The sequence below is a fragment of the Photinus pyralis genome, unplaced genomic scaffold (assembly GCF_008802855.1).
Source record: "Photinus pyralis isolate 1611_PpyrPB1 unplaced genomic scaffold, Ppyr1.3 Ppyr1.4_LG1, whole genome shotgun sequence".
Classification (NCBI taxonomy): domain Eukaryota; kingdom Metazoa; phylum Arthropoda; class Insecta; order Coleoptera; family Lampyridae; genus Photinus; species Photinus pyralis.
Window position 1 is genome coordinate 45,579,106 of NW_022170249.1, and position 15,083 is coordinate 45,594,188.

The window sequence follows — 15,083 nt, forward strand, 5'->3', positions numbered from 1 at the left end:
AAAGAAAATATCATGGTATCCGGTTTCGCCGGATGTGGATAGGAATGTTCTTATTTTCAATAGAACTTCCTCCTAAGAAAATTATGCACAACTTTTTGAAATTCAAGTCAACGGAGTCATAGATACAGGGCCCTAAAGAAAAGCAGTCAAACGTCAACAAATTAAAAAAATCTAGAATAACTTGAAAACCTTCGATACTGAGTATTAGGGAAACGTGGCATCAAACGACGCAGATTTTCATGAAAATTTTAAAAATGCAATAAAATACAGGATGTTCTAGTGTAACTTTTTCAGTATACTTGATGTAAATGTTTTCAAGAGATAACAAACAATCAAAACGTGAAATGAGTCAAATTCATTTATGATGTGTTTGTCTTGACTTTTTAAAATTAAATTCACAACCAGACCACACAAATTTGATTTTTTTTTGTAGGATCCTTTATATGAACAGCCCAGATTATATTTTTGGGGTTTGCTGGAAGTGCTAAAAATAAGGTAAGGTTTTGATTTTTTCTCAAAATTACAAAATACAATCGGTGTTTCGTTTTGAAATGAAAGGCTAGTATATGTATGTTAAAAACGATCTATGTCAATTTTATACTTGTTTCTAGCTCGGTTTCTAGTACATCTCTTTCAGTTTTAGTTTTATTTTACTGATGAGATCTAACCCATCGATCATTAAAATCAGCCAAAGGGAGACAGCAGTTGAATAATTACTTTCAGATAACACAAGAAAAGACTGAAAAATTATATACAAAAAACAAACATTCCGCTCAAATAAATCAGATATGGAATTATGTCAAAGGAAAAAAATATTGTGGGCTACCAGGAAACGAAGTGAGGGAACGAAATGAAAATTCGTACTATGCGGCAATTTACCGGTTATGAAAATATTAAAATTTGAAAGTGTAAAGCGGACTGAAAGGGACAAATCGTTAAAAATGGAATTTAGGGGGTATTGAAAAAAACGGTTCAACTTTTAGTATTCACTAATCTGCATTTCCGTAATGACATCGCATTATATTAACTACTTCGCCAATTAGAAGCGACCCTTAATGGCCTATCATAAATAAGTTTCACAATAATTGAATTCCACACTGTATTTCTTTACTAATTAGCATTAGCACTTAGCAGTTATTGATTTACAGAAATGGATGTTCCAAAACTTTTGTTTTACAAGATATAATCTACTACGCGTTGTAATTGAATTTGTGTTCATCAGATGTTTCGCAATTGGGAACACGCTTGACATCTACATCCATTACATTACATTTTCTTGGTTTCTCTGTCCAGTTATCCTTTTGTATATTTCCAGGGGATGCACACTTTAATGTGCTTTCGCCATGCTTAACAAATCGTATAGCTGGTAAAACCTCATAAATTACGGTCTACATTACAATTAATTCACCTTTACAAATTTATTAGAGAACAGGGCAAGTTTGTAAAAGTAGATAAATAAAAGGGATTAATTAGGCAGCAGAAACATTAAATCGATTCGTTTCCCAAAGTGTCGGTCTTATCTTGGTAACTATTAAAGATGTAGAGTTGATTAAATCTTTGAATATATTTATATTCAAAGATTAAATGGAGGCAGAACTACGCATTGTTAATGCTGAATAATTTGTTAAACATAAATTTTTCCGGAGATATCTCAAAAGAAAACGGACATCAACTTTATTTTTTTAAATACGGACCTGATTTTTTTCTTATTTTTGAGTACCTAGCTTTTATTTCCCAAAGTCCATGATGTTTCTATTAGTTATTGGTCCGACCCGTAGGTGCTGCGGGATATATTGTTCTGTTGATTTGCAGGTATCGGAATAAGACTGGAAATGGGGGAGAGGATCAAGGTTGGTATCAGCTCGTCGCCTCCCTTATCCATTGATCACGTTCTACGATCTACAGGATGGAAGTGGGCTACTCCCGGACTCACAAGGTGTTAAAAAATTATTATCTATAATTATGAAAACTTTCTGAAATCGATTGAACAAACCTCGGAACAAACTAAAAAATTATATCAAAATGAAGTACCCGATGAGAAACTGGGTTCGGAGATGGTGATTTCGAGAAAGGCCTCAAAGGAGGGTGGGAGGGGAAAACGGAGAAGGAAGATGTGAGGTCAAAGAGAGTTGGGGGAGATAAGGGGAGAAAGCTCTGGAGAGCATTTGTGGATTATCTGAGGAGGGCGTGGAGATGACGAGCACGGAGAGTATTCAGAGACGGAGAGATTGGAGAAGAAAAATGTGTAGATGGAGAGGCCTTATTTCTTAAAGCTGCAGCATATATGTGAAGCTTTCCTAAAATTTCTTGGGTTTTTAGATTTACGAATTTTTTTGGAAATCTTCTAGGGTCATTTTAAAAATTCTCTTTAAAGGAAATTTTTTGACCCCAGGGAGCTATTTCTTGGATTTGTCTAGAATCCTGGATGCTTTAAATTCACTTGGGTTGCCTAGTAAGATATTTGAAATTATTATAAAATCTTTCTTAATCACTAAAATTTCACAATTTGATTCGGCATGTACAGAATCTTCTTAAAATATCATTTTAATACCCGGTTCCTAGGATATTCCCAGTTTTTTCATAATTGGTTGATTTCAAGAGTCTTTTGAAACCTTCTTATAACTTTTATTTTTTTCTTTGGGAATCATTTCGGATTGCGCTTACAATATTTGCATATTTTTTAATGCATGTGGAATGGGAAGTAGAAAGTGAGAGACTTCACTGAAGGGAAGTTTGGGAAGATCGGGAGGGAGATGGATATCGAAAGAATAGCACTGATAAGAAAGTGTCACGAAAAGGATCTAGACAGTAAGGGGTGGGACAAACTGGAGAGAGTAAAATGAAGAAGGAGAATGCGTACGAGCGACTTTTGAGTAGTGGCAAAGGAGTGGAAGGGGAAGGTCTATAGAAGGAAACAACAGAGAAAATCTGTAGAGAGATTGTTCAGAAAAGAATACTTCGCAGAGGGAGACTTTAGTAAAACAAAGAAAGCGATCGGAGAGGGAGCCTTATATAAAGAAGAGAAAATTCCGATAGGGAAGCAAAAGAGGGTGTGACAAAAAAGTAAAAAGTATGGGATGTGAATGTTTTAAAAGCATGGTCTGAACGGTGACAGTTTTCTTATTCATGTTTCAGTGAAACGTATCTAACAGAATTTCTGGGGGAATACCATGTTTCCATGTTAGATAGTAAAAGAATAGTCAACCTAACGTCTAATTAAAATTTTGTAAATCAAAGGTTAATTAAATTTAGGCTTCGGGGGGCTGCAAATTGAACTCCAAAACTGCGATTAGTTAAAAATGAAATCTAGTTTTGGATGCATACCCTTTCACCAACAAACAATAAAGCAAAAAACTTCAAAACTCACTCGTGAAATACTTTAAAATCCTAACGTACCAATAACAAACGCTTGTAAAGGTAAATTTAATAATACTGCTAATTTTCTTTATAACAAAACATGCGATTAAGCCGGCAAAAACAGTCATGTTTGCGTGTATAGGGTTTCTGACGTTTTCCGAAAAGATTAATATGTAGGTAGGTATACAATTAAGCAGACTGAGAAACTGTCTTCGTTCTAACTTTGAGCAAAGCAAAGCATTTAATACATAGAGAGACGAAAACGTTGTAATTTTCTCAAATCATATAACATCAGATGTTAAATGCTAATACAAGAGCAGAATATTAGATGTAAAAACCAGTCATCAATTTCTAATTAGTTATTAGTGGAGCACATGGAATAATAACAAAAAACTCATTAGAATTCCTAATAAATAATAAACTGATCTTAAACACATGCATCATTAGAAAAAAACATGAATAAACAGTTTAGTATAAAATCAACAGACGTATTACTGTGGCCCCGAAGATTTTTGTTAATACAGGCTTGATTTTTAAAATATCACTGAAAATAAATGTTGTACGGTCTCTTCTGAAACTTCAGAGTAGAGTCGATTGATTTGGTTAATTTATTTCTTATTTGCGTATGGAAATCATAATTCTTTCCATCGGCGGAAAATAATCCATTCGCCTCCCACGGATATTAATTTAAATCTCAATATTTTTAGCGGTTTTCGATAATATAATTGCAAATTGCGGCGAGGACGCTAGAAATTGACTTGCATCCGATAAAATTTCGATTTTCACCCAGTAAAAATTGAGTTCGGCTCTTCATTTGAAAAACAAAATTTCTCCAGCGACTTTTTATTTTACGCTACCATAGCAACTTGTAGGAATGTCAGTAACAACTGTTCTAAATAATTAACACGAATTTAATTAATCAAGTTACTGGAGGTTGATTGAAAGTGTTGTTTTTCTTTGCTAACACCTACACTAAATTTGTTCGCCATTAACGTTTAGAAATGCGCGTCAGCGAGAATTCAATTTCAAAGGGACTAGTAAAAGTTTACTCACCTGCTCCTTATCTTCTTGGCTTTTAGGGTATAAAGTAACGGTAAATACAATTTCGCCAAGTTCGGCCGAAGCGTTTGATGGATCCTGCAGGGGTAAAGTGAGGTCTGTTGTTTTTCCTAAATCTAAAGTTGATAAATCCAAAGTTGCGGCTCCCATGAAATCGTCCTGAAATGTGTAGCCGTTTACAAAAATAAATTCCTCGATGCGATATTACCTGCAAACCCCAATCGTAGTCGAAAACCTTGATTTGAATTGGCACGAATGGATCTTCGATGGGAGTTGTAAAACTTTCGTCCCATACGGGATTTAAATCCCTATATACGGTTTTTGATTTGTAGATTAATTTACCCCCACATTTGAACTTTACGTATGGATCGCTCGTCCCTAGAAATATAAAAATGTATAAATCGCAATCTTTTAGTGAATTTGCATGCGTCCGTTATCTGTCGATACGTTAGAAATGATCTTTCCTAAGTGCCAAATGAGATGCTTCACATTGGCGCTTAGAAGAATCTTGACGCATCCACGCATTGACGGATAACGGATGCATGCAATGGCAAATTATAATTTGACTGAAATTAAAACTGCGTGATTGGAAGCGTTCACATTGTCCTAGAATTACCCTGAGAATCACTACAGCGATTTCCGCTAATTATCGTTATCAATGGAACTGGAATGACTTATTAGTCCATTTCAAATGTTCTCCAATTTCCTTAAATGGAAAAGTCATACTCTTTTTCCAAGCTTTTAACTCGTGCTTTGAATACAAAGCTTTGACTTATCTCAATTTGCATTCGTTTCTTATTATTTCCACAATGTCCGATGACATTATAGAATCATCCATCAATAATGATGTGAAGCAGAAATCTATTGTGACGTGACATCAGAGAAGTCTGACTTTGTGTTATTCAGATTGAGCCACTCGACATTTCCTTTGAGTTAACTTCGGAAGTTCAAATGGACGCAAACAGCTGGATACATAATCCAACGTGAATTACATCATAAAGGACGCCTTTGGATGCAGCAAACGTATCGTTTACGCTCCTTTGAGAATAGCGAATAGGTATATGAAAGTCGAGTGTATACATGCACCAATTAAACATATTACAAGACCGTAAACGAATTCGGGATGAAAACGTGACAACTACTTTCATTTGCACGATGCAGTAATCATTTGTTACTACAATTTTTCTCATTTAGCACAATAAATTACAGATTTTTAAATCGAAACCCTTTTCCAATTACCTTATGCATCGCACAGCAACTTTGATTTTCGAAAATACGAGGTACCTAATGCTTTTGGAGACCTTCTCCGTCAAACATTCAACAACTTTTATGAAAAATTTTCTCTGTCACATAATTGATACCTACTGTCTGCGCACAGAGTTCGATAAATATAAATCGGCTTGGTAAGAAACATTTTAAAAAAAGCCTGGAAACCGATCTCTCATTATACAGACCTCACAGTAGGTTTAATGGCTACCGCCCGCGGCATCTTGTTTCCAGTAACGAGACGGACTAGAAGAGGGAGAGGGTGTAAGAAAACATTTAAATGTAAACTGTCACTGAAGAACGAGAAGAAACGAGTTATTGAAAGTTGTGTCCAGGTTGACGGAACAGTGGACAAGAGGAAGGCAAGAATCATTGCTCCCGCATAAGATTACAACGAGACGTATGCAACGGAGGCAAAACAGAGCTCTATACATTTCCCGCCGCTCATCGTCAGATGAAAATGAAACAGTATGATGTTACAACGGCATATCTCAATGGAGTATTGAAATAAGAAACGTATATGGAAGTCCTGGAGCATTTGGAGGAAACCAAGCGACTGCGAAATAATCAAGAAAGCAAAAAAAAATGCTCCAGTATTTTTTGGAAGGAAACAAAGTTTGCGAAATGCATAAAAATTTCAGAAAGACATGAAGGATGTCTTCGAAAGATTTAGAAGGAAGGATTCTAAACCAGTGAGTACGTCGATTGAATTGGGAACCAGACTATAAAAACTTATAACCAAGAAAGAGCTGGAAGATTCAGAACATCTGCTGTACAGAGAACTGGTGGGATCATTGGTGTATTTGGAAGACCTTTCATTCTTCTTTAATATTGCTTTAGCATAGCGTTATGAAATTGTGTACACTTTAATTTTGTATAGTGGTATAAAATACGAAAACGCTGAGCTGCGGATAAATAACTGATAAGCAATTTCTCATATCGGAACGCCGAACAGAACTTTATATGCAAACTTTTAAATTCATATTAAACAACCCCACAAACCACAGAAAAATCCATTACTGGAATTCACGTTTAATGTTTAATGACAATTTCACTAGCGAATTAAAATACCTAAAACTGAATTGCAAAGTTTCTGTTACAGACCAACAAACTAAGACGTTAACTGAAAATGTTGATAAATCTATTATCTGTAACGATTCTCAGCCCTGCCTAATAATAATAATAGTATATAAGTATAGTAATATAAATAACAAATTTTCCTCTCTCGAGCGTATAACATTGAATTGCAAAGCATTTCGCATGAAAAAATGTTGTTAATTTAACGTTTGGTGTACTACTTTACAAAATAAGTTCGTGAAATCGACGTCGTTTTAGTACACAAATTTTTGAAAAATCGTTAGACGAAACATTAATAATTTACTGAAGCATGAAAAATGAGTTTTTGTAATTTGTCATTTTTTAATTCCTTTAGCGAGTTTCCTTGGCGAACTTATCAATCTCCGAAATAAATTTTCGTCCGCTCAGAGAAAATGTAATTTGTTAAATTCATCTTTCATTAATTATTCTCCTTTTAACAGGACCCGAAAAGTGTGATTTGAATTCATATTTTAACGTTAATATTTATGGCAATTTTGTTCATAAGATTACATTATATAAGATCTAAAACTAACTTGTTTCTAAATTCATTTACTCACCATTCTTGTCCATGGCGACCAACCCTTGCCCTTTGCGAAGATGTACCCGCAACTGGAAAAACGAATGTTGCCGCAAAGCAGTTTCCCGCCGTCGGGACGCTTCATCAGTGGATGTTAACTACAACAAAAGCAGTTTATATAACCAAGGAGTTTCACAAGGCGTTTTTGGACAGGGATTGTTCATACAGGGCCAATTACAAATACTAGAACAATAAAAACCAAACATCCATGGAGTTTACATCTGTAACTGGCACCTCACTTTTCTAAAACATACATAGAGCGTGAGTTTTGTAACGAAGCAGGAGACAAGGAGTGAGTTCTCTGTTTTCATTTGGTTTAATTATTCGTTTTACCGCCGATAACGCATGTAAGTTACGTTGTGAATTTATGCATTTGCGATCATTCCTGTAAAAATTTCTAAATTATTTTTACAACCACCGAAAGCTTTCTTGTCAGAGAAGAAGAGGGCAAATTGAAAATTTTTGAATTTCAGACGTGAAAAGCCATTATTAACATGTTTTGTTTTCTATAGTAAATCTAGAGCGAGCATTAGAACGACAAGTTCGTGAAGTTTTCATAGATACCAGGTGATATTGATGACCTAGCCGTTTGAACTCGGAATTCCAATTAACAATAGGTTTGGAGACTTGAGCCCGAGTTACAGACAATCCATCCGTGTGCGCTGGGATTTATTTCAAAAGAAGCCCGCTTACAAACTTCAAGTCTGACATCGGTTCCATACTTTTCTAATTTCGCGAAAAGGAGCAATTAATTAAAAACAGTTTAATTTGGTTTAACTTATCGAAAGTATAAGTGCGCGACATGGGAATTCCAGTTACTCCCTATTCGGCCATCTGCCGTATTTTACCGCTTGTACTTCCTCCTTTCGACCTTTCTTCAATCTCTTCAACCATTTCGAATGTTATCCATGACTTTTTATGCTCTTTTTCTTCTCCTATAATACACCACCTTCTTCTCAGGCACTTTGATTATAGCATTTTTCCTACTGTTCCATTTGTTTTCTGTAGTTTTCTGACTCTTCATTGCTACCTCCCTTTTCATTTCAATTCTCATTGCCCTTCCTATATATTCTTTAACCATCTCCCTTAATTTTACCAGATCTCATTTTTGCGACGTTAATCCTTTTCAATTTTATTGCCCTGTAAAACTGACAGATTCAATTTTCTAGAACGTATTGTAAGTAGAATATAATATTCGATCAAATTATTTGAATTTGTAGTCAATGTGGTTTTGTTTTAGTATTATTAGATGGTTAATTTTGTTTAAATAATCGCATTAGGTATATTTTGTTTTGATTTATTGTAAAGTTAGAAGGACGATTAGGGACATCTGGAAGTAATTGCGTTAAGTGTTTTTTTAAAAGTTTATGTCATTTAATCTGAAGGATTCGTTATCGCTCCGCGAAAGCTAATTAATTTGAAGATACTTAGCTGAAGTAAACAAAGAAGGGGGACAGCCGTCTTTTCTAGTGGATTTGATTGGCTAATGTTAACAAAATGATAAAACAGCAGCATCGGAAAGTTGAAAGAAAGGAAGAGTCGTTGAATATGCATACCAAACGAAAAAAGGGGCTTTTTGGGTAGCATTTTACTGAAAGGCAGTCAGTCTGGATGGTTTAAAGGGATGTTAATTCCCAGATTAATGCCCAGATGATATTTCACTATTTTAACTTCAAGTAACATTCTCCGATCCTTCTAGTGGATTAAAATTAAAGTATAAAAATAATAGCAAGATAACCTTAGATAATGAAATAGGTGTCCTAGATTCCGCATGTACCTACGAATTGCTAATTAAAATACGATAATTAGGTCTTTACAAATAAGAATTAACAAGGAATTGAACTAATTACGTACCATTCTACAAACAATCGCACTCACTAAATACGCAAGGTGACGAACTAATTTTGGAAAGCTTCAACGTGAACAAATAATGAATAAATGAATTAATGGTCTATTAAAGGCAAGTTTTATAGGTCGGTACCCAATCAGTTGCAATTTACTACAATTCTCTACGCCACGCCGGTTCTATTTGTTTGCTGCTACTTTTATAATCAAATTTCGGATTTCAATTTGAATATACCTAATTTTCGGGAAATTTTATTTATATTTAGTAAATACGACATCGTATATACAAGTAAGATATAATATCACCAGCTATCGAATCTCATAAATAACTGATTTTTTCTGATGATATTACGTATTACGCGTATGAAATCACTGCTCGTTTATTTCTTAGCAAATGTCCCCCAAATTGGAAAGGTATTGTGGTCACATTGTCCGTGCATTCCTCAAACTACCATTTAATGGAAAGGTTACTATACTGCTTTAAAATATTGCTCAAAGGTTCTTTACAAAATGGCCCTTATACAACAATATGTCCCCATTCATAAATGTCCCACAAATATGTTCGTGTCTTCAAATACTTTTTTTTTCTAAAATTGAACTAAAATTTTGATATTGGATTCATGCGTTTCAGTAATCCCAATCTTTCACTCAACGGTAATATTAATTAAAGGAAGTAGTTAAACGGGAAAATGGACCTTGTCAATCCTTCATATTCCAGATAGGTACTACTTGCTAAAGTGAAAGAGGTTGTTTGAAGTCTGATTTGTAATAGTTATGTTGTTCACAATGACAGGCCATTATAAATAATTCCCGCATTGATTACTTTGCCTTATATACTACGCCAATCAATAGTACTTAGGGACTTATTACATTATTATTAGGGCAGCATTTGTTGTATTACGTTTTGACCTTTTATATTAGAATCTAACACAGCTTTTAGTAATTGCTGACTATTATACGTAGTGGTGTAGTTGATATTAGAGATATATACTAATAATCATTATGCACTTTATAAAGTGATACAAAACTTCGGTGCATTTATGTTCTCATTAAAGGGAAGTTTTAAAGGTCACGATTGACGCAATTTAATCAGTTTCAGTTTACTAAGACCTAGCCTGTTAATATACAAAAGGTACAAGCAAATTTAGATTTTCGGATGCCGCAGTAATGGCAGATCAAGAAATACAATTTCGGTGAAGTAACATTTGTGCTAATACATCAAAACTTTAAGCACTTCTTTGTTGGGGATGCTTACCCCTGACCCCTGACCTATTTGTCTATGACTAACTTCTAAATGTGTTCCCCAATATTTTTTTAAAGAAAGAATATTGACAAATCCCAGCAAACATTTAATGTTACAGTTATACTTATTTATATTTATATTTAATGTTAATTATATTTAATGTTACAGTTTTTTTGGGAGCTTTAGTTAAACGTTTTTGGGAAAATGAAATAGGTGAGTTTTTGAAAACTTGTACTTAGGAATAGTTGTAAAATATTTTCAAAATGGCGACACTTCCGGAAATACCGTAAGTAGCTGGTAACTTCGTTATTTTAAATGGCACCCCTATTTTTATTGCATTTTTGGAATCTACGTTTTGCTACTCACATGTCGATATCTACAATTTATGGTTTTTAAGATATTTTTTATCACAAAATGGCGTTTGGAGGCGGTATACCTTGAAAATTGATTACTTGAAAACAGGTGTGGTTATAGCAACCCATTTTTACCAGTGCAAAGAGAAAAAATTTTCTCTAGGCTTTCTTTTAGTGTACTTAAAAAAGGTTAAGTTGGGTACGACTGGTACTATGGAGATATAATTTAGGAATTTTCAAAGACTAACAAACTTTTAAATGAAATGATCATTTTCTAACTATTACCACAGATTATTGTGCTATTACCTTTGAATTTATAATATAGGTACCTAGTTATAAACTCAATGCTATTACATTTGATAGAGTAGGTATCAAAATTGGCATAATATGTTGATATTACATGTTCCTATAGCTATCTTTAACAGTTTCTGACTTATTCCCATTGCATTGATACCATTTTTTTCGGATTTCCTTTTCAGTAGGCGGTCATGAACTTATGATTTTTAGACATTTGAATTTTAAACAAATCTAGTGACACTAATCCGTTATACCTGTTTCAGTTATACAGGGTGGTCCTCGCAAACGACACACTCAACTCAGAAAGTCCTGATGCTTCCTTACAATACTGGAAATTGATTTACATTCATAAGTCTAATCAGGAGTTTTCGTCTATGATCACCGCTTTTGCCACCAGAACTCCGCGATTAGGTTGGTTGTCATTGTAACCTTAAGAGGGGGGTGGTATTAGTCAATGGTATTATTAAGTAATTGCTCGACCGAACGATATTGGCCGGTCGGAATAATTTTGACCAACTATAATGGACGGCCCCAGGGCCCGTATTCTGTAACTTTCATTTGAAAAACGATACGTTTTCAAAGCGCTGAGCAAAGTGATACGTACAGCAGCGCGATAGGCACTTGATTTTGGTATTCTAAATGCTTATCGTTCGCGCTTTTGAGAAAACGATTGGCACATTGTGGCATTATTGTAAAAATTTAATGCAGGCTATCTAAAAACGCCAAATATCAACCGGCTTATGTCAACCTCGACAATTTTTGTGTTTCGAACCAAGACACTAGTGTGGATATGAAGAAGAAATTAATAGAAATCTGGACTAAGTGAAATGTAATTCCAGAGGTTGAAAAATCGTGAAAAGAATGGAGGAAGGTATTTTATTATGCATGTTTGTAAATATTATCTTTTATATATTTAAATTCATGTAATGCTCATGTAATTTTTTTAATGGATTACCCATTTACTCTTGGGTTATACGTAGATACTTTTGTCTGCCAGAGGATAAGTCCTCAGCAAGGTTACTGGAAAAATGTATGTAGGCATTTAACACCTAATGATGATTAAATTAAAGGTATCTATGGCTTCATATATCGCACGTGATACTGGTTGGCTTATTGGCACCATATGGTTTCTTCCAAGGCCTAGTTGAAAACTTCCTCCAGCGAAGAGCCGTAGAGCAGCTAATATCTAAAGCAAATATTACTGTCACATACGTTGTTGACTGGGAGAAATTCTTGTAGTATATCTCCTCCACGTCTTCTTTTCGTAACCGTTTTAATTTTACAAAATTATGATCAAATAGATCAAAAGGATCCTCCGGGATATAGCGTTCTCATACGTTCCTCTGCCTTTCGATATTTTGTATTACATTCAATTCCAATAACTAGTTATAATTGGCCATTCCGCGAATTACGGGTTTACGTCAAATGAAAACGACTGGCAGTTGGTAATCGTTTTGAAAAGCGTTTCGTGAGTGAAACTTCCAAGAGTATTTTTTCGCATCGTTTCGATTATAGGTACCAATACATAAAAGCAATAGACTTTCTGTAAAAATTGGTCGTGCTTATTCAAGTGCGTATGATTGGCATATACTGTCCATTTTTCCAATACATCGGGGGTTTGGCTATACCCAATTGTAAAGACAAGTAAAAACTAACTAAACAAACGGTTTTCCTACACAAAACGTTATTTTTATTATACCTGAATCACAATCTCCGTTTTAAACACTCAAATGCGTGCGAAAAAAGGCCTTTAAAACACACGTGCTTTAAAGTTGCTAAGTAACGATACTTCAAGTATGACTTTTGAAACTGTCATCTGGATGAAATAAAAAACCTCTTAGATCGCTTTCTGTAAATGCAGAACATTTCTTTGGCTTTTGTACCCATCCTTTGGTTGAAGCTTTCACAAACGCGCGTAATTTAGGGTATGCTTCCAAATCTGTTCCACTTTTTAATCGCAACATTGCTTGGAAGTTTTGAATGAATGCACCAAAATATAGAAGATTTTATACCTTTAACATTTCCTTCATGTATGCCAGCATTATCGATTCATTTAAGACTGTATTCGTAAGTAACTTCCTATCCATCCATGGAAACAACTTTTCATATTCTTTATAATAGGCTTTACTGGAGTTGGATTTTATACCTACCAACGTTTGTTTAGATTTTACAAGCGATTTAATGAACGGTGTATTATCTTTTTCAATGGAAATCGTTTAATTCACAAAGACGATGATTTTTATAAGCAAACGTCAAGTGACATTTCCATGGCAATCGTGAAATTACGAACACCCAGCCCACTTAATTAGACATGTATTCGAGTATAACGTCAATATGACTTCATTGTATTACCTATTTTTAAATTATACTGCAGGTATAATAAAAAATACTATAAGATACACGTGTATAATAGGTCTTTAAAGCACTTGCAACGTTAAAGGCACTCCGCTTTGCGCCGTGCCCTTAAACTCGTTGCGCGTGCTTTAAAGACTTGATTATACACTTATATCTTAATATACTATTTACCATTAAGGCTGACCCAACTTCACAAACATCAACTAAATCGAATATAATACGCGCTGTAGGTAGGTAGGTAGTTCGATTTATAATTGATGAGGTCCCTGGAGAGTAAACTACTTATTTAGTTCAAAACTGGGCTTGTGATAAAAAGTGAAGTTGTAAGAACGTAGGAAACTCGTAGTGAGACTATGAATAAAATTAATAGGAGAATGTTTTAAACTAGTTACACGCATGGCGAGAGCACCTAAACTGAAATGTAGGTACCTATTTTATTTTTTGTATAGTGTACACAGTGGGGACACGTTTGCATGTTTTTGGTAGGTAGCCAAAAAAACGAGGATGCGAAAGCACAGGCAGATAAATGAAAGGATAACGGTCGCGAGTGTAGGTACTACAAAAGATTTCGTCAATCGATTTTAACCCTTTCTGATCTGATTGTTTACACAAAAATAACAAGAACCCCTAAATTTAACTGGATTCGGGTGCTATTTAACAATCCCGACAGATTTTCTTTATCGCAAAAACGTAAGAATTGAATGTAAATCTTACCGGTAACAAGTCCAGACCTGTAACAGCACCTGGAGTCGGAGCGCGAGGTTTAGGTGAACCACTAGCAGAGCTTTGAGAAGTTTCTCCTCCACAAACCCTGCTCAGAGGCGAGTCTGGAAAAATATAATCATTAAATTGCTGACAAAATGCACGCGTACAAAGTTTCGATTTTTTCGCCGACTGAAGAGACTTCCGCAACATCTTGCCGTATGCACTGCTCGTGCGTGCATGAAGCACGCTAATTAATAGCGTTTTAATCACATAAGGGCACTCCTCAGTTACACATTTAGAACTTTTAATTATACAATAGATTAAAAAAAATCGAAATTATTTCGTAGCACGATCTTCATTTAGCAAAAATGAAACGGTTCGTTAATATCTCATTTACTACAGGGTGTCCCACGACGATCCGAGGGGCTTATTATTAAATAGAGTTTAAGGAAGAGACTAATAGGATCATTTCAATACTAAATAATAATTGCATTTTGTTTTGAACCAAATCAAAATCAAAGTCCTTTTATAGAGAACTGAGTAAAAGAGCAACATGGGAAGATGACAGCTTCGCCCGAGGTTCTAAGAACTAAAAATGAAGTTAACCTCGATTAGGAACATTAACAATATTCCAGAAACGGATTTATTAGGGGCTCGCTGATATAGATGGAACCAAAGCTGAAAGCTCTCAAACTCAAACCGTTTGACATATAGAAATGAAAATTAGAACGCTTTCATATTTTGATGTTAAAAAAATTTTTTTACACATGCTTTCAGTGCGACCGCCATCTTGAATTTTTTTAAATAGCAGATCGTGTAATAATAATTAGGCAGCTTATTTTTTCTCTTTCTTACCTAATAAAATCCCTTTCCATTTTAAAATTTTGTAATTTTTAAGAAAATTCTTAATTTCTTCTTATAATTTATC

At 34.6% G+C, this 15,083-nt stretch overlaps 1 protein-coding gene across 6 annotated transcripts in view; it reads right to left on the reverse strand.

Moving 5' to 3' along the window:
- The window catches only part of LOC116175382 (multiple C2 and transmembrane domain-containing protein), a 116,611-nt gene that overhangs the window by 45,305 nt on the left and 56,223 nt on the right, over positions 1–15,083 (reverse strand). For all 6 annotated transcript variants that reach the window (XM_031493511.1, XM_031493488.1, XM_031493503.1 and 3 more), the window contains exons 4-7: positions 14,165–14,277; positions 7,338–7,455; positions 4,625–4,794; positions 4,411–4,575 (exon numbers count right to left, since the gene is read on the reverse strand). In XM_031493511.1, coding sequence (XP_031349371.1) covers positions 4,411–4,575; positions 4,625–4,794; positions 7,338–7,455; positions 14,165–14,277 — 566 coding nt within the window. The remainder of the gene's footprint in view (positions 1–4,410; positions 4,576–4,624; positions 4,795–7,337; positions 7,456–14,164; positions 14,278–15,083) is intronic.